Source organism: Dendrobates tinctorius, unplaced genomic scaffold (genome assembly GCF_039654945.1).
Source record: "Dendrobates tinctorius isolate UK_male_01 unplaced genomic scaffold, ASM3965494v1 ptg000171l, whole genome shotgun sequence".
Classification (NCBI taxonomy): Eukaryota; Metazoa; Chordata; class Amphibia; order Anura; family Dendrobatidae; genus Dendrobates; species Dendrobates tinctorius.
In genome coordinates, this window is record NW_027361838.1 from 7,331,694 (window position 1) to 7,355,314 (window position 23,621).

Sequence of the window (23,621 nt, forward strand, 5' to 3'; positions counted from 1 at the left end):
TTCTTCTACTTCTGTCTTCTTGCTCTATCAACCTTGATTTTAAGAAAGTAACCTCTTTTTCTAAGGCATAATGTTCGTCTATCAAGGTATTGTGGGATTTGACCATTTCCTCCATTTTGGACTCTAAGTGGTCCGCTCTCTGTCTATATTATTTTGGAGGTTTGTATTGTAACCCTCCAGTTGTTTTTGGAATGTCTTTGCAAAAAGGCATAGCATATTTTTTATGAATAATTCTGAGGCTGCATTGCTGGTAGCCTCTACCTCTGTTAATACATGTAAAATGTTCTCCGGTATAGGGTCATCAGAGGGACAAGAGACCTCCATTTGTATTTCCTGTTGAAGCTCAGCCGAGCTGCTACTAAATCTGCGGCTATTCAGTGAGGAGGGGGACAGTTCCCTCTGTAATGGCGTTAGAGGGATGTCTGATATATTAGAAATGTCGGGGCAAGATGTCAATTCTTTCTGCGGATTCCGCTGCGCTTTGCCATCTCCTCCACTGTCGAGATGAAAAACCGCAGGGCAGAACCGCAGGCCAATCCGCAGGTAAAACCGCAGGTCTTTTGACCTGCAGATTTACCTGCGGATTTTACAAAATCCGCTGCCAAATACGCACCCCAATCCGAAGCGTGTGCAGGTACCCTTACCCCACACTTTATGGCTGACTTAATCAGCCATCAAGTTCCTCTAACAGCCACGGGTGGAGTGAAACTGATAACCAGTAAAATCTGGCTGTCAATTACTGACAGTGGGATTTAACACGCATCGGAGGTCTGTCATGACAGCCGGGGATCTGTTGAAAACTTTTCTTCACCAACTGTTTTCTTCTTCTAATTTTAAGGTATTACTTATAAAATGAAATAATTTTTTTACTGAGGGATGGTTGTGATGGGCTTCCTTTCTTCTTACCTTAATAGTCAAGCATTTAAGCTATGCCAAAGCCAGCATTAAAAGTGATGGTGATGGTGTCAAAGAAGTCGACCAGGTCATGTGTGAAACCTGGCATGGACTGGAGCAAATGGAGTCAGCCAAAGGAGAAGGGAGCAAGACCTGGGTGCCGGGACAGGCGAATAACACCCTCCCTGTTAAACTTGTTGAGGATCACAGACAACGCATCTCAATGACATCACCATTCAGAGCATACCGCATTGCTGCTAGCTGAGTCCTGTCTCCTGTATCAGGGCTGTGCAGACTGACCGACTACGGTCCACAACACATAGCGCAAAGCATTGTACTCTGTGCTCTGATCAGGCTATAGCAAGATGTAAAGATCCGGAGGTCACATGACCACATGTACTGGCTCAGAAACAGCATAATTTTAATGGCAAGTACAGTAAATGATTACGTTCTTCATTCCTCATAGGCTTTACCATGCTTTAATAATCAATGTGCCTGGAAAACCACTTTATCTTTTTCATGGATATTTTAGACTTTATATTTGTTTAGACTATAATTGCAGTAAATCCTGAGATCCAGGGGTCTTGTAACTTATAAAATATACAGTTCCATTTACAGAATATCAAGGATAACTTCACAATCACACAGAATAAATATCTACATACAGCATGGAAATATTTCTAGCAGTTTTAAAATAAACCATATGCAAATGTCACGTATTGTATGTTAGCATTTTCCAGGTATGTACAGACCAAATCTACAAGCAATTTTATGAGAGCTATGCCGAAAGAAAATTGACTTGCATAATTGCAGTTTATGGACGCACATTTTTAGATGTCTCAGTCTGGGTTCTTAATTTGGCAATACCAATAATGGAGTTAAATTGCTTATGTGACACCTTTCTCAAGAGAGACCTGTCAATCAATTTGAGCGGGAAAGTGAGAAACCTAACTGGGGCAGCTCCAGACCAGTCTTGACTCTCCCTGTAGACCCCAGTTGGATCCTTCAAACTATGTATTATCTTTAGAGGAAAATGTAACAGTCTACAATAGTGCAGCCGTGCTCTGATCCATGATACCTGTGGTTCGGGCAGTATGAATTGGGTGATTGCTTCCCTTTAAGCCTAGTTTGCAGCTGGAGGGTTAGTACATGTCTTCTCTCTTTGGTACCCTTTAAATCCCTGTGTCATACACCTGCACTCTAAGGCCCTGCACTAGCAATAACTCAGTGGAGCACATTTACTATTATTATTATTTATTATTATTAGCGCGCCATTTATCCCATGGCGCTTTATATGTGAGAAGGGGTATACATAGTAAAAACAAATACAATAATTTTAAATAATACAAATCACGACTGGTACAGAAGGAGGGAAGACCCTGCCCGCAAGGGCTCACAGTCTACATTTAGAAAAAGTGTTTAAAAATTGTCTTTTTTGCCTAAATATAACCAACCAAAGCTTGGCCTTTCTTTCATGTAGAGAACCTGTCTTCAGATTCATGCTGTCCAAATCACTCTAAGGATGCATGATTGCAGATAGGTATGTTTTACTCTGAAACACTGTGGAATTTCAGAAAAAAACATACTTTGAAAACCACCTGAAGTGGGCAGAAGGTGATTGGAGGCTTCATTGGACTATTTATATACGAAGCACAGTCCGCTGCTGGCTTTTCATTGTAAAAGATACCTGGCTGCAAGCACATAATTCTGGCAGCTGATTTGATGTGAGCTGATTTGATGCCAACAATGACAGGTTTTTTTTTACATTGTTTTAATAAATCTACCACAGTGTAATAAGTCTAGTTAGAATGTTACGTTTACATATCTTTCCTAAAAATGTTCCTTCAGAGGACTAGCCTTGTGAACCCCGATATTGAAAGTCACTCTACACACGTGGTCAAAATTGTTGGTACCCCTCGTTTAATGACAGAAAAACCCACAATGGTCACAGAAATAACTTGAATCTGAAAAAAGTAATAATAATTAAAAAATCTATGAAAATGAACAAATGAAAGTCAGATATTGCTTTTCAACCGTGTTTCCACAGAATTTTAAAAAAAAAAAATAAACCTCATGAAATAGGCCTGGACAGAAATAATGGTACCCCTGAAAATAATGTAACAAAAGGGACATGTTAAAGCAAGGTGTGTCCACTAATTAGCATCACAGGTGTCTACAATCTTGGAATCAGTGAGTGGCCTGTATAGAGGGCTACAGATACTCACTGGGCTGTTTGGTGACATGGTGTGTATCACACTCAACATGGACAAGAGGAAGTGAATGAGAGAGTTGTCTCAGGAGATTAGAAAGAAAATTATGGACAAACATGTTAAAGGTAAAAGTTATAAGACCATCTCCAAGCAGCTTGATGTTCCTGTGACTACAGTTGCACATATTATTCAGAAATTTCCCTGGACATGGCAGCAGGAGGAAAATTAATGACAAATCAAAGAGACAGATAATACGAATGGTAACAAAAGAACCCAGAAAAACTTCTAAACAGATTAAAGGTGAACTTCAAGCTCAAGGAACATCAGTGCCAGATCGCACCATCTGTTGTTGTATGAGCCGAAGTGGACTTCATGGGAGACGATCAAGGAGGGCAACACTGTTGAAAAAAATCAGAAAAAAACAGAATGGAATTTGCCAAATTACACGTTGACAAGCCACAGAGCTTCTGGGAGAATGTCCTATGGACAGATGAGACAAAAATGGAACTTTTTGGCAAGGCACATCAGCTCTATGTTCACAAACAGAAAATGAAGCATATCAAGAAAAGAACACTGTCCCTACTGTGAAACATGGAGGAGGCTCTGTTATATTCTGGAGCTGCTTTGCTGCATCTGGCTCAGGGAGTTCAGAAATTGTGCAGGGTACAATGAAATCTCAAGACTAGCAAGGGATTCTAGAGAGAAATGTGCTGCCCAGTGTCAGAAAGCTTGGTCTCAGTCGCAGGACATGGGACTTGCAACAGAATAATGACTGAAAACACACAGCTAAAAACACCAAAGAATGGCTAAGAGGAAAATATTGGACTATTCTGAAGAGTCCTTCTATTAGCTCTGACCTAAATCCTATTGAACATCTTTGGAAAGAGATGAAACATGCCATCTGGAAAAGGCAACATACCATCTGGAAAAGGCAACCTTCAAACACGAGACAACTGGATCACTTTGCTCTTGAGGAGTGGGCCAAAATACCTGTCGAGAGGTGCAGAGTTCTCATTGACAGTTACAGAAATAGTTTGATTGCAGTGATTGCCTCAAAAGGTTGTGAAGCAAAATATTAAGTTAAGGGTACCATCATTTCTGTCCAGGCCTATTTCATGAGTTTTATGGTTTTAAAAATTCTGTGGAAGCATAGTTGAAAAGCAATGTCTGACTTTCATTTGTTCATTTTCATAGATTCATTTTATTATTACTTTTGTCAGATTCAAGTTATTTCTGTGACCATTGTGAGTTTTTCTGTCATCAAATGAGAGGTACCAACAACTTTGACCATGTGTGTATAAAAACAAATTCAACTGATTAGATTCAGGCAGTAGTTCAGAATAAATTAGAAAAAAATTCTAAATGTTATACTGTATATAAGGACTCAAATAGGCATTTCCTACTCCCCTCTAATGACACGAGAGGCCCCTTTACACTGATCTTGAACTCCAGCCATCACAGCTCTCTTACTCGCACATGCTTACCCCATCCCCACCTTACCTCTTCCTCCCCCAGGTTGTGTCCTTATGTCTGACAAGTTCCTAGAATCTTGATATCAATATCTTTGATGCCAGATCTTTGATATGCAATGTGATTGTTTCCGATTTGCACAACACTGGATTGTTTCCTCATGTTTTCAACCACAATTTTAAAGTAAAATCATCTTTTCCACATTTCTAATTTTTGAACTAGAATCATTATTATCATTCATTATTTATGTAGCAAAATCTGCAGCACTTTACAATCAAGGCATGAAGCATACATACACGTGGGAAAGAGTCTCCGTTGCAAGACGTCATCAGCGCTCTCGACTTTCAATCCAGTAGGAGTGGAGGGCAGGACTGGCGCGGAGAAGGTAAGAGGAGCCAGGGACCTGAAAATGTACTGATACGTCCACCGGTACATTGGTGAGTCTAATTTATATATGGATAAGATATAAATTTCTGTGCATTGGGGCACTAGATAATAGGTATCCATGGGAACATTTTACATGGCTCTAATCTGCACTTCATCTACCAGCATGGAAAAAAAAATATTACTGACAGATTCCCTTTAAAAAGGTTGTCCGGGACTTTACAGGGGTGGTTCGAAACTAATATTGTTTTTCATCCTAAATTTCTCTCTATATATCTTAATTATAAAACAATTTTTTATGGTTTAACCCCTTACCTACAATTGACGTAATATTCCGTCCATGTGACCATGGACCTAATTACCATGGACGGAATATTACGTCATCGCGATCAGCGGCGCCCACGTGGTGAGCGCCGCTGATCGCGGCCGAGTGTCAGCTAATTATCATAGCTGACACCCGGCACAATGTGTCAGGGGCGGTCACGGACCGCCCCCGACACGTTAACCCCTTGCACACCGCGATCAAACGCGATCGCGGTGTACCGGGGGTTAAAGGGAAGCATCGGCAGGGAGGGGGCTCCCTCCGTGCTTCCCTGAGCCCCCCACGGCAGCGCAATGTGCAGCGCTGCTGCGGGGGTCTCTTTCCCTACAGGCCCCCGGATCCAAGATGGCGACGGGGGCCTGCAGGGAGCTGACTTCCTCACTGCCTGCAAAGCGCAGGCATGAGGAAGTCTGCAGCAGTGCCTGTGACAGATCGCTGATCTGTCACAGTGATCTGTGATGTGACAGATCAGCGATCTGTCACAGGACAGTGATGTCCCACCTGGGACAAGGTAATAAAGTAAAAAAAAAAAAAAAAAAAAAAGTGTTAAAAATAATTAAAAAAAAATCGCTAAATAAATCAGTAAAAAAAAAAAAAATATTCCCCAATAAATCCATTTTTTCAAAATAAAAAAAAACAAAAACAATAAAAGTACACATATTTGGTATCGCCGCGTCCGTAATGACCTGCCCTATAAAACTGTCCCATTAGTTAACCCCTTTAGCGAACCCCTTAAAAAATAAAAATAAAAAACGAAGCAAAAAATAATGATTTATTATCATACCACCGAACAAAAAGTGCAATAACGCGCGATCAAAAAGACGCATATAAATATGCATGGTACCGCTGAAAACGTCATCTTGTCCCGCAAAAAACGATCCACCATACAGCATCATCCGCAAAAAAATAAAAAAGTTATAGCTCGCAGAATAAAGCGATACAAAAATAATTATTTTTTATATAAAATAGTTTTAATTGCAAAAAACCGACAAAACATAAAAAAACGACCTAAATGAGGTATCGCTGTAACCGTACTGACCCGAAGAATAAAACCGCTTTATCAATTTTACCGCACGCGGAACGGTGTAAACGCACCCCCCCAAAAGAAATTCATGAAACGCTGGTTTTTGTTCATTCTGCGTCCCAAAAATCGGAATAAAAAGCGATCAAAAAATGTCACGTGCCCGAAAATGGTACCAATAAAAACGTCAACTCGTCCCGCAAAAAATAAGACGTCACATGACTCGGTGGGTCAAAATACGGAAAAATTATAGCTCACAATATGTGGTGATGCAAAAACTATTTTTACAATAAAAAGCGTCTTTTAGCGTGCGACAGCCGCCAAACATAAAAACCGCCATAAATCGTAAATCAAACCCCCCGTTATCACCCCCTTAGTTAGGGAAAAATAATAAAACTAAAAGAAAATGTATTTATTTCCATTTTCCCACTAGGGTTAGGGCTAGGGTTAGGGCTAGAGTTAGGGCTAGGGTTAGGGCTAGGGTTAGGGCTAGGGTTAGGGTTAGGGCTAGGGTTAGGGCTAGGGCTCAGATTAGGGTTAGGGGTGTGTTGAGGTTCGGGTTGGAGTTATAATTGGGGGTTTCCACTGTTTGGGCACATCAGGTGCTCTCCAAAGGCAACATGGCGTCTGATCTCAATTCCAGCCAATTCTGCGTTGAAAAAGTCAAATGGTGCTCCTTCCCTTCCAAGCTCTGCCATGTGCCCAAACAGTGTTTTACCCCCACATGTAGGGTATCAGCCTACTCAGGACAAATTACAAAACAACTTTTGGGGTCCAATTTCTCCTGTTACCCTTAGGAAAATAAAAAATTGGGGGCAAAAATATAATTTTGCGGAAAAAAATGTTTTTTTTATTTTCACGCCCAGGCGTTATAAACTTCTGTGAAGCACTTGGGGGTTCAAAGTGCTCTCCACACATCTAGATAAGCTCGGTGGGGGGTCTAGTTTCCAAAATGGGGTCACTTGTGGGGAGTTTCAATAGTTTAGGTACATTAGGGGCTCTCCAAACACATATGACACCCGCATACCAATCCATCAAAGTCTGCATTCCAAAACGTCACTACTTCCCTTCCGAGCCCCGACGTGTGCCCATACAGTAGTTTTCTCCCACATATGAGGTATCAGCGTACTCAGGACAAATTGGACAACAACTTTTGGGGTCCAATTTCTCCTGTTACCCTTGGGAAAATAAAAAAAATGGGGACTAAAAGATGATGTTTGTTGAAAAAATACGATATTTTTATTTTCACGCCCGGTCGTTATAAACTTCTATGAAGCACTGGGGGGTTCAAAGTGCTCACCACACATCTAGATAAGTTCATTAGGGGGTCTAGTTTCCAAAATGGGGTCACTTGTGGGGGGTTTCCACTGTTTAGGTACATCAGGGGCTCTCCAAACGCAACATGACACCCACAGACCATTCCATCAAAGTCTGCATTCCAAAACGTCACTACTTCCCTTCCGAGCCCCGACGTGTGCCCATACAGTAGTTTTCTCCCACATATGAGGTATCAGCGTACTCAGGACAAATTGGACAACAACTTTTGGGGTCCAATTTCTCCTGTTACCCTTGGGAAAATAAAAAAATGGGGACTAAAAGATGATGTTTGTTGAAAAAATACGATATTTTTATTTTCACGCCCGGTCGTTATAAACTTCTGTGAAGCACTGGGGGGTTCAAAGTGCTCACCACACATCTAGATAAGTTCATTAGGGGGTCTAGTTTCCAAAATGGGGTCACTTGTGGGGGGTTTCCACTATTTAGGTACATCAGGGGCTCTCCAAACGCAACATGACACCCGCAGACCATTCCATCAAAGTCTGCATTCCAAAACGTCACTACTTCCCTTCCGAGCCCCGACGTGTGCCCATACAGTAGTTTTCTCCCACATATGAGGTATCAGCGTACTCAGGACAAATTGGACAACAACTTTTGGGGTCCAATTTCTCCTGTTACCCTTGGGAAAATAAAAAAATGGGGACTAAAAGATCATGTTTGTGGAAAAAATACGATTTTTTTATTTTCACGCCCGGACGTTATAAACTTCAGTGAAGCACTGGGGGGTTCAAAGTGCTCACCACACATCTAGATAAGTTCCTTGGGGGGTCTAGTTTCCAAAATGGTGTCATTTGTGGGGGGTTTCTACTGTTTTGGTACATCAGGGGCTTTCCTAACGCGACATGGTGTCCGATCTCAATTCCAGCCAAAAACGTCAAATGGCGCTGCTTCCCTTCCGAGCTCTGCCATACGCCCAAATAGTGGTTTACCCCCACATGTGGGGTATCAGCGTATTCAGGATAAATTGCACAATATCTTTTAGGGTCCTGTTACTTTTGGAAAAATAAGAATTGAGGGTGAAAAGATCATTTTTGTGGAAAAAATATGATTTTTTAATTGTACTGCTGTACGTTATAAACTTCTGTGAAGCCCTTGGGGGTTCAAAGTTCTCACCACACATCTAGATAAGTTCCTTGGGGGGTCTAGATTCCAAAATGGTGTCATTTGTGGGGGGTTTCCACTGTTTTGGTACATCAGGGGTTTTCCAATCGCGACATGGTGTCCGATCTCAATTCTAGCCAAAAACGTCAAATGGCGCTGCTTCCCTTCCGAGCTCTGCTATGCGCCCAAATAGTCATTTACACCCACATATGGGGTATCAGCGTACTCAGGACAAATTGCACAATAACTTTTAGGGTCCTGTTACCCTTGGAAAATTAAAAATTGGGGGTGAAAAGATCATTTTTGTGGAAAAAATATGATTTTTTAATTGTACCGCTGTACGTTATAAACTTCTGTGAAGCCCTTGTGGGTTCAAAGTTCTCACCACATATCTAGATAAGTTCCTTGGGGGGTCTAGTTTCCAAAATGGGGTCACTTGGGGGGGTTTCCACTGTTTAGGTACATCAGGGGCTCGCCAAACGTGACATGGCGTCCGATCTGAATTCCAGCCAATTTTGCATTGAAAAAGTCAAACGGCGCTCCTTCCATTCTGAGCTCTGCCATGCGCCGAAACAGTGGTTCCCCCCCACATATCAGGTATCAGCGTACTCAGGACAAATTGCACAATAAGTCTTGCAGTCCAATTTCTCCTGTTACCCTTGGTAAAATAAAGAAAATTGAACCTGAAGTATTTTTTTTGTGAAAAAAAGTTAAATGTTCATTTTTTTTTTAATATTCAAAAAATTCCTGTGACGCACCTAAAGGGTTAATAAACTTCTTGAATGTGGTTTTAAGCACCTTAAGGGGTGCAGTTTTTAGAATGGTGTCACTTTTGGGTATTTTCTATCATATAGACCCCTCAAAGTGGCTTCAAATGTGAAGTGGTCCCTAAAAATAAAATGGTGTTGCAAAAATGAGAAATCGCTGGTCAATTTTTAACCCTTATAACTTCCTAACAAAAAAAAATTTTGGTTCCAAAACTGTGCTGATGTAAAGTAAACATGTGGGAAATGTTATGTATTAAGTTTTTTGTGTGCCGTATCGCTGTGATTTAAGGGCATAAAAATTCAAATTTGGAAAATTGCGAAATTTTCAAAATTTTCGCCAAATTTCCGTTTTTTTCACAAATAACCGCAAGTTATTTGAATGCAATTTTACCACTAACATGAAGTACAATATGTCACGAGAAAACAATGTCAGAATAACCGGGATCCATAGAAGCGTTCCAGAGTTATGACCTCATAAAGGTACAGTGGTCAGAATTGTAAAAATTGGCCCGGTAGTTAACGTGCAAACCACCCTTGGTAGTGAAGGGGTTAAATAAAAAGTCCTACTCTTCCCTCTCTCATCTTACAGCTCTATTTTTTTCTCCCTATTTTCATTTTGATGACACTTTAAGAACCCAATGTGCATGTTAGGATAGTCAAATGAGTCATCATGAGGGACCAGAGGCTGCAGTCACAGCCAAATCATCTGTTGCCACGCTGAAACGAAGCGTCATCACTGATGTCCGTTTCAGGGGCTGGGTTAGTTCCTGCTGTACTGAGCATGCATCACTTGTCAATTCATATGTATAGAGTCCAAAAAAGAGAAACTGATTCGGCACCGCTGCACCACCGTGGTCTCTTAAATAAATCTAAAGAGACCCTTCACGCACTATATGAACGCCACATACCCCAAGGAACGGGTGCTGAATCCTGAAGAAATATAACAAAATCCAATAGCACAATGAAAGAAAAAAGGATGGCACTCACCGTTACCAAAAGTAGAAGTCTTTATTTCATGGATAAAAATGCATGGCTTCGGAAGCAAGGCAGAGAGTGCGGACAATGGCTGTTTCATGCTCCTGCGCTTAAACAGGTCCTAAAAACTCTTGGTAACGGTGAGTGCCATCCTTTTTTCTTTCATTAGGACCCGTTGAAGAGCAGGAGCGCGCAACGGCCGTTGTCCGCACTCTCTGCATTGCTCCCGAGCCCATGCCTTTTTATCCATCAAATAAAGACTTCTACTTTTGGTAACGGTGAGTACCATCCTTTTTTCTTTCATTGTGCTATTCAATTCATATGTATGCTCAGTACGAGCTCCTTTCTTACCTCTCAGTGCACAGTGATGGTACACGCTGTCACCGGATTTTCTGAGTATTGCTCAGGTGATAATTGCTTCACCTGTGCAATACAAAGGAAATCCTGAAAACATGATCTGTTGGTGGGCCTTGAGGACTGGAGTTGGGGAGCCATGATTTAGAATATAATGGGTTTTTTTTTGCTTTTTTTTATGATAAATTGGTTGTGAGTCTTTAATTGCTTTTCAGAAACAAGTTACTTTAGCCACATGTTCAATGACTTTCTTTTTAGTGCTGGCAGGTCTCATTGATGACTTGTGACTTCTTGTTGTGCACTTTTGCATGTAACATAATACACATCACATCCATACCATGTCTCTCTGTAATAGCATCCAAATAATTCCTTAAAAGCTTCTCCATGTTCTAATTATTTTTTTTCTTTAACGCCCACTTGACACCTACTGTAAAGGGCCCTTTACACATAGCGAGATCGCTATCGATCTCGCTAAAGCGTCACCGATTTTGTGACGCAGCAGCGATATCACTAGCGATATCGCTACATGTGATACTCACCTCCGACCGGCTTCCCCGCTGGTTATCGCTGATTGCGCAAGATCGGCCTGGTCCATTTCTCGGCGGCGGCTTCCTGCTGGCGCCGACGAGCGAGCCATGGACGCAGGTGTCAGACAGTCACCCTTGCCGCGTCTGACAGGTGAGTACAACCGCCGACCGCTGCTGCATCGCTGGTGAGGTCTGCCTGTGTGACAGCTCACTAGCGACCATTTAGCGATGGACCAGCGATTCTGACCGGGTCATATCGTGGTCGGGATCGCTGGTGTATCGCTAAATGTAACGGGGCCTTAAGTCAGTTGAACTGTGACATTGTAATATCCGTCATTTGGGACAACGTCATGTTGTTTTGATGACGACATCTACAGAATAGGTTGGTTAGTGCACATGTATGAGTGCTTCGCATTTCAACATCTGTGATTTTAACCTACGTCCTTGAGTCCTAATTGAAAAACTCAATGAAAAAACACAGATAAGTTTTGCAAAGAGATAAAACTGTCCGTAAAAGGAATGATGAATTTGCTATGACTTGGACTTCTTTATCATAATATGGTTTTAATTTAGAATCAGAAATAGATAGGATGGTGCAAGAGAATATTATTTTATTGTTTTAAGATTGCGGAAAAGAAAGATTACTGTGTATCATCCCTAAGGAGAGAAATATTTGGTATTATCTCTTCTTTTTAAACAAGAGTAAGAACATCAAATCAGTGAAACTCTCAGACAATAAGTTCATATGCATGAATGAATTTCCTGACTGGTGAAAGTAATCCAGTCCTCCCATCTAATACCAGTGACATACCTAACATTCCTACTGGTGAAATGCTTATCTATGCTCCATGCCATCCTGCTTCATACAAAGGGTGTAATGGGTCACAGATGTGAAGTCTTCCTTGTGATGGGTGGCCACCCTGGAATAGCACAAGCCTTCTTCGATACATCTGCTTTGACCATTAGGGGACATATCTTACAACTAGCAGTGTTCTGGATAAACATTACCCCTATAATCTTATTAAAGAAGAAAACATTTTAGAAGGAATGCAAGGCACACATGTTCTTCATATATAGTCCTAACCACTCTTAAACAGGAACAGAAGGCAAAGAAAGTGATAGCACCAAACCTTCTTCTGCTTGATGTGTTCCTCTAATATGTACTAAAACAATACCTCCAACCTCAACTGGTCCACCAAGATAATATTACAATATCTACCCATAAATAGGGACAACATGAAGCGTAAACGCTATCTTGATCTTGTGTATACAACTAGAAGCATCTAAGATTTAATCTTCAATCGTCAATTTATAGAGTATCCATTTTGGGTTACAAAAACTTTAGTTGAGGTGACGACTGTTTCTCCTTCAATGACTTGGAAAAATAAATATTTAGAATGGACAGCTATACATAGCAAACATTCAATACGTTCTCGTTCCGCAGTGATGAAATGATAGCAAGGAGCTAAGTACAAGCACAACATGTTCGAGGAAGAGGTAGATAATGAACTTAGCAGGATCTTTGATTACTAATCCTTGGAAAGTCACATTTTTTGTATTAAATTGGCAATTTCTGCATAAAATAAGCCAAAAAAAGCTAATTCAGAGATAACAATTTTTGGCCAGTTTTTGTTCTTATTTCTCAACTGTTTGGTCTTTACCAAGGAGGTTGCTCTTATGATTCTCTATGGATGTGTATTAAAGGCTGCACTGCATTATTACCTTATGAGCACCACCCCCTTGGTAAAGACCATAAACCAAATTGCACTAAAGAAAGACATCATTTTTTTGGTTGTATTGCGGATTTAAAAACAAACAAACAAAAAAAGGAATACTCCGTGAAGTAGCGGAAATATGCAAAAACTTTCTAAGTGACTGGTTTTATTTAAGTAGGAAGGATGGAATAACATTCAACCGCACCAGATACATCAAGATTCAGCATTTCCTTTTGAAGGATTAGTCTTTCAGCATCAAACAACCTTTTGCCATTTGGGAACTGATTATTTAGGTCATTGAAAGGATGTCCGAATGAGAAAAACCACTTGAAAGTTTCTCTCAAAAAGTAAATGTACTAAATACATAATGTACAGTATCAATGGTTTCCTTGTTTATTTTCTGCACATGATTATGTTAAAGTTTCTTTGCATCAGCACTGTCTGAGGTCGGCGCTAACTCATGTCATAAAGTTTTTTAAAGTCAGAGCGAACAGCTAGATAAATGAAGCATGCCAGCTCAAGCCACCTTATTTAAAGCCAAAATTAAACTAAAGTTAACGTTTTAATGTTGCAGGTTAGCTCAGGATGCAGAGTCTAAGGTATATCTAGTATTATCCCTTTAACCCCTTTACCCCTGAAGGTGGTTTGCACGTTAATGACCAGGCCAGTTTTTACAATTTTGACCACTGTCACTTTATGAGGTAATAACTCTGGGACTCTTCAATGGATCCTGGTGATTCTGAGAATGTTTTTTCATGACATATTGTACATCATGATAGTGATAAAATTTATTTGGCATGGCCTTCATTTATTTGTGAAAAAAAAACAGAAATTTGTCGAAAATTTGGAAAATTTTGCAATTTTTCAACTTTTCATGCAATTAAATCACAGAGATATGTCACACAAAATAGTTAATATGTAAAATTTTCCGCATGTCTACTTCATATCGGCACAATTTTGGAACCAATTTTTTTTTGTTAGGAAGTTATAAAGATTAAAATTTGACCAGTTATTTTTCAAACAAAATTTACAAAACCATTTATTTTAGGGACCACATCACATTTGAAGTCACTTTGAGGGGTCTATGTGATAGAAGATACCCAAAAGTGACACCATTCTAAAAACTGCACCACTCAAGGTGCTCAAAGCTACATTTAAGAAGTTTATTAACCATTCAGGTGTTTCATGGGAATTTTGTTTAAAAAAAATTAACATTTAACTTTTTTCACGAACAATTGACTTCAGATCCAAATTTTTTTATTTTGACAAAGGTAACAAGAAAAAAATGGACCCCAAAAATTGTTGTGTAATTTCTCCTGAGCATGCCGGTACCCCATATGAGGTTGAAAACCACTGTTTTGGCGCATGGCAGAGTTGGGAAGGGAAGGAGCGCCATTTGACTTTTTCAATGCAAAATTTGCTGGAACAATTGGCGGACACCATGTCGCATTTGGAGATCCTCTGATGTGCCTAAACAGTTAAAATCCCCCACAAGTGACACCATTGTGGAAACTAGACCCCACAGGGAACTGATCTAGATGTGTGGTGAGCACATTGAATCCCCAGGTGCTTTACAGAAGTCTTTACAGAAGTTTATAATGTTGAGCCGTGAAAATAATAAAATCACATTTTCCTCACAAAAAATGTTATTTTAGCCCCAAATTTTGCATTTTCAGAAGTGTAACAGGAGAAATTGCACCATACCATTTGTAGAGCAATTTTACTTGAGTACGCCAATATTCCATATGAGGGAGAAAACTACTGCTTGGGCGCACGACAGGGCTTGGAAGGGAAGGAGCATCATTTGACTTTTTGAATGTAAAATTTCCTGGAATCATTTGCGAACGTCATGTCCCATTTGGAGAGCCCCTGATGTGCCTAAACAGTAGAAACTGCCCACAAGTGTCCCCATTTTGGAAACTAGACCCCTCAAGGAAGGTATTTAGATGCATGGTAAGCACCTTGAGCCCTCAGATGCTTCATAGAAGTTTATAACGTTGAGCCGTGAAAATAATAAAACCACATTTTCCTCACAAAATGTTGTTTTAGCCCCAAGTTTTTAATTTTTATAAGGGCTAATAGGCTTTTTTTTTTACTACAAACTGAGGTTCATTTTTTCCTGAGTGCGCCAATACCCTATATGTAATCGGGAAATATTTTTCAGGCACAGTGCAAAGCTCAGAAGGCAAGGAGTGCCAGATTTTACTGCTGCAGTTTGCAGGTGCCATGACCCACTGGGAGAGCCCATAAGGTGCCATATCAGCAGAACCCCCAAAAGTGATCAGATTTTACAAACTACACCTCTCAATGAATTCATCTAGGGGTGCAGTGATCATATTGACACCATGGGTGTGTCACAGAATTTTATACCATTGAGCAGTGAAGAAAAAATAACATTTTTACATCAAAATTTAGTTTTAGCCCCAGATATTACATTTTTACACAAGAAATGGATAAAAATTACACCAAAATTTGTCCCACAATTTCTACTGAATGTGACAATACCCCATATGTGGCTGTACAGTACTAGATATCCATATGGATAGACTCGGGACGAACGGAGCGCTATTTGTCTCCTAGAGCGCAGATTTTCCTAGAAGAGTTTGCAGACTCCATATACAGAGCCTCAAGTGAACCCATTTTGGAAATTATACCCATTTGGGAATTTATCTACAGGTGTAGTGCTGAATTTGACTCCATGGGTATTTTCCAGAAACAAGCAGCAATGAATATTGCCAAGTAAAAACTGCAAACTGCGGCTGTAATGAGCAGCACGCTGTAGTGACCAGTATATTTCAGTCACCAGTACATTATGCCCAGCTCGTGCTTCTGGAGGCATGCACCCACAAGTTAGGCGGGCTCTCATCGCTTCAGAAATGCCAAACATGTGGACGCTATATGTGGTTTAGGTACACCGTGGGGCTCATATGGGAGGGGGGGGCATTTGGATTTGGGAGCGGATAATTTTCTGTTTTCTTTTGGAGGGTTATGGAGCCATTTCGTTTTTCCAGAGCCTTTGTACTACCAGTAACATGGAGGCCCCCTATATTTCCGTTAACAGATGACAGACCTGAGTGGGGACTATTTTTGTGGATTGAGTTGAAGCTTTTATTGGGAACATTTTACATAATGTTTGGGATCACATTTTTCCGGCGCTCTACACTGGCCCCTTACTTTGGGGTTTCCATCTAAATCTAGGAGTGATGTGATTCAGATGAAATCCCCAAGGGATCCATTCACTATAATGAGGCAGCAGAGTTACTCTGTATTCCGTCTGGCCTCTATTCAGCGGAGTCCTTCTTTTCAGAAATGCATAAAACTGTGGTCAACGGCACTTTTGTGCAATCCCAAAAAGACTGACACCGCCAGATTACAGATCAGACGGCGTCCACAGTGACCCCATCTGCCTCATTAGAGGAAATCTTCCGCCAGAGGTTCTGTCTGAATCATATATTGCAGAGATTTACATGGAAACCCCTGTGTAAGGGCTCAGCACAGAGTGCAGGATAAATGTGCACTGAGCCTTACTGCGATCTTTGGGAGGCAGAATGCAAAAATAAATAGTAGGTGAAGAATTGGTTGTATTTATTTTTTACGCCGCTCCTCATGCGGTATAAGTGATTAGGCGACTTTATTCTTTGGGTCAGTGCGAAGACAGCAATACCAGATGTATATGGGGTTTTTATGTTTGTCTGCTGTCACACAATAAAAGACGATTTTTATTGGAAAAAAATTGTGTTTGCATCACCATATTTTGAGAGCTATAATTTTTCCATATTTTGTCCCACAGAGTCATGTGAGGTCTTAGTTTTTGCGGGCCGAATTGACATTTTTATTGGTATCATTTTCGAGCACATGACATTTTTTGATCGCTTTCTATTCTATTTTCGATCACAGCATTTTTGGGGTTAAAGTGCCGAGAGTGGTGTTACCATTTAAATGACAGATACTACTCTCTTTTTTTTTTTTTAAAAAAAAGCTAAAAGTAAAAAGAACCTGACAAAAACATGCATGTGTGCAGACAGTCTTACATTAACTCTATTTACACTGTCCACATTTATCAGTACTGGAAACACCTTGGTGTTTCAGGATCGACTTTCTGTAAGAGGAGCAGCTGACAGTGTCCCAGACATTTTCATCCTCTATTTCAGGAAATACGAAAAAACTCAAAGCTGCCCCACCAGAAAGGTCAGGAAATTAGCCAAGTACAACATCAATACTGATTTTGTCATAATTCTACCTAAAGGGCTGAAAATCTGGAGAATTTCAACTAAGACCAGTGACAGCGTATTAAATAATTTACATTTTTATGTGGCCTTCTATTTCTCAAAATGTTTTTAAATAGACTGTAGACTGAACAATAAACTATTTTGCTGAACTCCGTAGAGGATATTTGGTCAGAGGAAATTATGCCAAAAAGTGACCAACAAATGTTTCCAGCTGCCTGTAATTCAGAAGTGAAAGCCAGATTAAATATACTCTCGCAATATGTGAGATCAGCAGTTTGCGTGTTTCACTTACTCTCCCATAAGAAGACAAAACAGAGTTAGACTTCCCTTAAGCATCTCAGCTACAGAATGCCGTAATCTTCCAGAGTATTACATATCGTACAAGTTCTGGTAAATATTTAGCATTTCAGTTTCCCGACACATATATCATTATCAGAGTGTTTGGAAGAACCACGCACATAGTATCAGGTAGACAAGTCATGACACCACTGTAATAAGCATAGTATGCAATCATCACAGGCCAGACATTGGTATATGAGTGCATCACAATGTAGACCAATGATACACCCATAAACTTAGGCTCATCTAATGAATAATGTGATATAAGTATTTTATTTATCCAAAATTAAACTTTTGTTTCCCCAAAAAATAACTAAAAAAATAACTCCAAAGTTCTGGCCACAATGAGAACCACTTATATCTAATTTCCTGCCCTCTGAGTATTGCCCCGTGTTATCTTTCTGTGGTTATAGAGGTGCTGAACCAGATTACAGGACGTGAAAGGGTTATTTATCTATCCGCTCCTGCTACCTTTTATTTCAAACTGCATACATGCAAAACAAAGAGGTGGGCTTTCAATTCAAAGCAGGTAAGCCATTGGGCAGTGGCACACAAAATGCATGCTGACAAGTAATGGAAAGAGAAATCCAGCACCTATTGTGCTGACCGAATGCTAATGAAAATGAACCTACTAAAAATAAAAAGTAGTAGTGGTACTTTACTTAAGCATTAAAATCTGGACATTATCTGTACATTTTGGACTAGTATGTACACCAAAAATAATTTATACTGGTTGTGAGGGCATAAAAAAAATTACTTTAGATACATTGAAATGATTTGTACACTTTAATTTTTTTTAGATGGCCAACCAAAACTACACTAAAAGCCAGTCTGTCAGAGGGGTCGTCCTTTTAAAGATGGTAGTATGTATGGTACTTTATGGAACTGATTTTCTGTCACCGGAAATCTGGCTTTGATAAAGAGGTAATGATCTCCACATTGGCACATCAACTAGGGTTTATCAAGAGGACACTTATAATTAGATTCTCCTAGGGACCATGACATAAGTACAGATGACAAATGTGCTATAAATTATATTTAAAATGCTGTACATGTGAATATCAAGGTCTTCACAGCAAAGCCCGAAATCATTAACAATACTAAATGGAATTTATCCTACCTGGACATAAAATCAAGTATGCAGCTGGCTTTTGGAATAAAGAAGTCCTAGTAATTTATTTTAGGGTGATGATAGTGTGCCAATAGGACACAGCCTGTACACACCATTGTCAGTATTGTTGCCAATACAAAATCTATTTATATAAAGCTGAGTGTATATATGTGTGTGTATGTATCATGTCACGTCCACTCCACATAGCCCCACCCACTGGTGGGTGGAGAGCAGGGTTGCAGAGGGAAAGTGCACGGCACAATTGGAGAGCGGAGCTGCGAAGGAGAGAGCAGGACACAGATGGGACGGGGGCTGCGGAGGGATAGAACAGGATGGTGCATGGAGAGCGGGGCTCCAGAGGGAGAGAGCGGGATGGTGGGTGGAGAGCGGGGCTGCGGAAGGAGAGAGCGTGATGGTGGGTGGAGAGCGGGGCTGTTAAGAGAGAGAGCAGAATGCCGGTGGAGAGCTGGGCTGCTGAGGGAGAGAATTAGTAACAGAATAGACACAGCAGAGAGGAAATAAAGTAAATAATGAATAGAAACCATGCACCAATGTTCATATAATCAAATAATTATGTTCGAATCAAATAGTGCATACATTCAATTTTTAAAAAGGACCAATCCTCCTGATGTGTCATAAAGATTGAATTGAACCCATTCGATTCTTTAGTGTAAACAAACCACTATGTATGAACAATTCTGTTATAAAGACGGGAAGACTAAATATATATAAAAACAGCCTTTAATAAATCGGATTTGGCAATCGTAAACAATGTGCAAGAAAAAAGTGCCTAAGGCATACCAATAGTTAATGCAGAATCACAACATACATATATAAAGATACTGTAATTCCTGAGATCTGTCAAAAAATATTTAACATTGTGCAACGATATCGTGCATATGTATAATTCATATCATCATCGCACAAAACATAAATAAAAATAGATATACATAGATAATAAAAGTGATTTTGTAAATATTTGTAAATTATGCTACTAAAATATATCACAAAAAGTGATTCCAACCACCATTGAATTGTAAATAATAATACATATATGTAAATCTATGTCCATAATGTGCCATAATGATCATATCACATATAACCATATAGCTATAAAAGCCAGTGTGTGACCATTCAGTGATATGTGAGCCGATACAACCATGTGTTACATACCAGCGGTATAAAGACAGCCTCTTGCGGTAATGCCAGGCACTCCCCGACGCGCGTTTCGGAACCAGCGTCCTTCGTTTTTTCTTGCACATTGTTTACGATTGCCAAATCCGATTTATTAAAGGCTGTTTTATATATATTTAGTCTTCCCGTCTTTATAACAGAATTGTCCATACATAGTGGTTTGTTTACACTGCTGAGGGAGAGAGCAGAATGGCCAGTGGAGACAGGGGCTGCGGAGGGAGAGAGTGGGATGGCGAGTGGAGAGCGGGGCTGTGGAGGGAGAGAACAGGAAATCCAGTGGAGAGTGGGTTACGGAGGGAGAGAGCGGGGCGTCCAGTGGAGACAGGAGCTGCTGAGGGACAGAGCGGGGCTGTGGAGGGAGAATGCGAGATGGCGATTGGAGAGTGGGGCTGCAGAAGGAGAGAACGTGACGGTGGATGGAGAGCTGGGCTGCGGAGGGAGACAGCGTGGCTGCAGAGCAAAAGCAGGACTTCTGAGGGACAGAGCGGGATGACCAGTGGAGACAGGGGCTGCGGAAGGAGAGAGTGGACGGTGGATGGAGAGCAGGGTTGCTGGGGGAAAATGTTGGACGGCGGGTGGAGAGCTGGGCTTTGGAGGGAGAGCGCAGTTAGTTACTATGCAGCGCCGGGCTCTTCAGCTAGTCTATATATATAAAAACGAGTGTATGTGTGTGTGTGTATTGACAATAATGCCATAATGGCGAAGATGATGTCATAATGGTTGTCATTTCAACGATCATGTCATAATAGGTTGCAATGGTGATACGGTTATGTCATAATGGTTGCCATGGTGTCGATGATGTGATAGGTTGCCATGGCGATGATGATGTCAGAATGGTTGCCATGGCGAAGATGATGGGTATGGAACTATGGGATGGAGGATATGTATGATGGGAATATGGGCACGGGACTATGGGATGGAGGATATGTATGATGGGTATATGGGCACGGGACTATGGGATGGAGGATATGTATGATGGGTATATGGGCATGGGAGAATGGGATGGCAGATATGTATGATTGGTATATGGGCACGGGACTATGGGATGGAGGATATGTATGATGGGTATATGGGCATGGGACTATGGGATGGAGGATGTGTGATGGGTATATGGGCACTCGACTATGGGATGACAGATATGTATGATTGGTATATGGGCACGGGACTATGGGATGGAGGATATGTATGATGGGTATATGGGCACTGGACTATGGGATGGAGGATAATCATTATAATTTGTTCTAACTAACCACAGTTTGTAAATACAAATTTATAAAACTTTCTAATTATGGTAGTCTTATTTAAAAATGTTCTACCATTTTGCTTCCGCAGAGTATCTGTAATTTCTTTATATAGCTGAGTGCTCTGAAGGATGAGCTCCTGCTCAGTTCTGATGCCTCTCTCTGCAGTCCCCTTCCTTTTCTTAGTGCAATTTTTACATTACAAAAGATTTAAAAAGACGATATTTAAAAAGGGACAGTAGTAGGGAGGGTGCTGTACAGAGATCTCCAGTGTGGAAAAGGGAATAATAGGGAATAATTTCTACAGCCTCAGGGAGGGTAGAAAAAGCAAGCTATAGACAAAGAGGAAAGCAGATGAAGGGGAAATAAGTACAGGATAGAAGCTGTGCTGATATCAGAGCTAATGAAGACACCGCCACCCTAAATACAAAAAGAGCTGACATCCAGCCTATATTACTGGGCGACACATTCCCCACCAGAGAAAAATAATATGATAATGATAATAATAATTATAAGAATAATGATCTAACATTTAACTAATAGTTAAACATATACAACATGTGGGTCTATGGCTTTTCCTCCACAATTCTACTTTTGTAGTGAAGATATGTCTACTTGAGTATTGGGCTGCATGGATGGGACTTCAGCTCGGTTTCATGTTTTTTCTTTGATATAGTTAGATCACCAGGTAAAAATAATATGTGATTGTCATTTTAAAGAAAGTGCATGGACTTACCAAATCTTTTATATCCAAAGGACTGTACCTCATCCTCTTCTGCAAAATCGTCTGTAAAAAAAAAAGGGTTTTAAAATCATGAAGTAACATTCAGTATTGTCCAACTAGGTTGGCCATTTGTCATGCAGAGGAAAGTAAAACGTTCTGTATTGGAGAAAGCAAATTTCCCTTATTTTGAAATTTATTTTCAGCCTTCAAGCATGAAAGTGCACTAACTGGTTCTAATGGGGCTAACGACAGAGCAAGATTACAGTGGTCAGGGGCAAGGGTAGGCACATTTCTCTCATTGCTACAGTCAGACATATTGACCCTAATATTCATGTTTTCTGAATTCAGTCTGTGTGTAGCATACATAAGCATCAATATATATAAGAGTTCAATTATAGTGGCGTTCCTAAATTAGCAGGATAGGTGATCATTTTCTGTGAAAGTCAAACTGAAAAGGCTCATTGCAATGGAGTGGTGGCACTATGCTCGGCTTTCTCTGGTGGTCCCATAGACAAAGCATGGTGCAGTTAGTGACACGTATATGTGACCACTGCTCCTTTTTAAGATGGCATTGCAGATGCCATCTTTCAGGATCAGTGAGAGTCCCAGGAGTTAGACCCCCAGTAATCTGCAATTGGATAGGTAATAACTGGCCCGACTTAGAATAACCTATTAGCCACTTAACGACCTATGATGTACATTTTTGTCACAGGTGACTATGAGATGTGTGGAGTGAGATTAGGCACAGTGTTACATAGCTGGCATCTGCCTGTAATACCAGCTGCTAAAGCAAGCTACGATTGCTGCTGTTAACCATTTAGTTGTCATTGCCAGTTAGTAAGAGTACCATTTAAATGTTGCAATTGCTGGTGCACTCACACACTGGCTCCCATTGGCCCACCTAGTGATGTGATCACGACAAGACAATGGGTTACCATGGCAGCCAAGGGTCTGCTGAAGGCCTAAGTGTCTGCCATTTCAGTCCTTTGTCGAAGTTCCGCCAGAGGCTGGGCTTCATAGGAGAACTGTAATTATACTACATACTGCGATACACTAGTATTACTGTTTGTAGCATAGGCAATCAAATAATCACACGTTTATATCCCTTAAGGGAACTAAAATATAAAGATAAAACTTCAAAGTGTTTTTAAAAAATATTTAAAAATAAAAAGATATAAAAGTTTAAATCCCTCCGTTTTCCACATTCAAAAATAAATAAAAAACTATTGTACATCTTCATGTCCGAAACAGACCTCTTTGTAAATTTCATCATGACTGTCCCCATGGGGTTCACAATCTAAATTTGTAATCAGTATGTCTCTTGAAAGACAGAGAGGTAAAAAGGAAAAGGCAAAAGCTGCAAATATCACAAGTAACATAATTTATAACTTAATAATAAACATTGGTCCCCTTATGATAGCTGTACAGAAGTCAAGTTCTCATTAACAATCATCTCTACTGGTCATATCTTTAGAAGTTATAATTCTATAGACACCATCTGAAATATCTACATGAGCTGCCATTAGAAGGTATTCCATAAAAGACACATTCAAGTTGATTCAAAGGTGAAGAATAAGAAGAAACCTCCTATTTCGACATTCTTAATGATTTCTCAGGCCATTCCTAGCTTTTCCTGGGGCAGGCATTCACTGAGAGTACAATAACTCATGTTAGCTTCGGATACTCAGATGAAAAGCCAAATGCA

At 40.3% G+C, this 23,621-nt stretch overlaps 1 protein-coding gene across 1 annotated transcript in view; it reads right to left on the reverse strand.

Moving 5' to 3' along the window:
* COLEC12 (collectin subfamily member 12) overlaps window positions 1-23,621 on the reverse strand; it is a 212,455-nt gene that overhangs the window by 159,802 nt on the left and 29,032 nt on the right. The window contains exon 2 of the mRNA XM_073550867.1: window positions 21,929-21,979. Coding sequence (XP_073406968.1) covers window positions 21,929-21,979 — 51 coding nt within the window. The remainder of the gene's footprint in view (window positions 1-21,928; window positions 21,980-23,621) is intronic.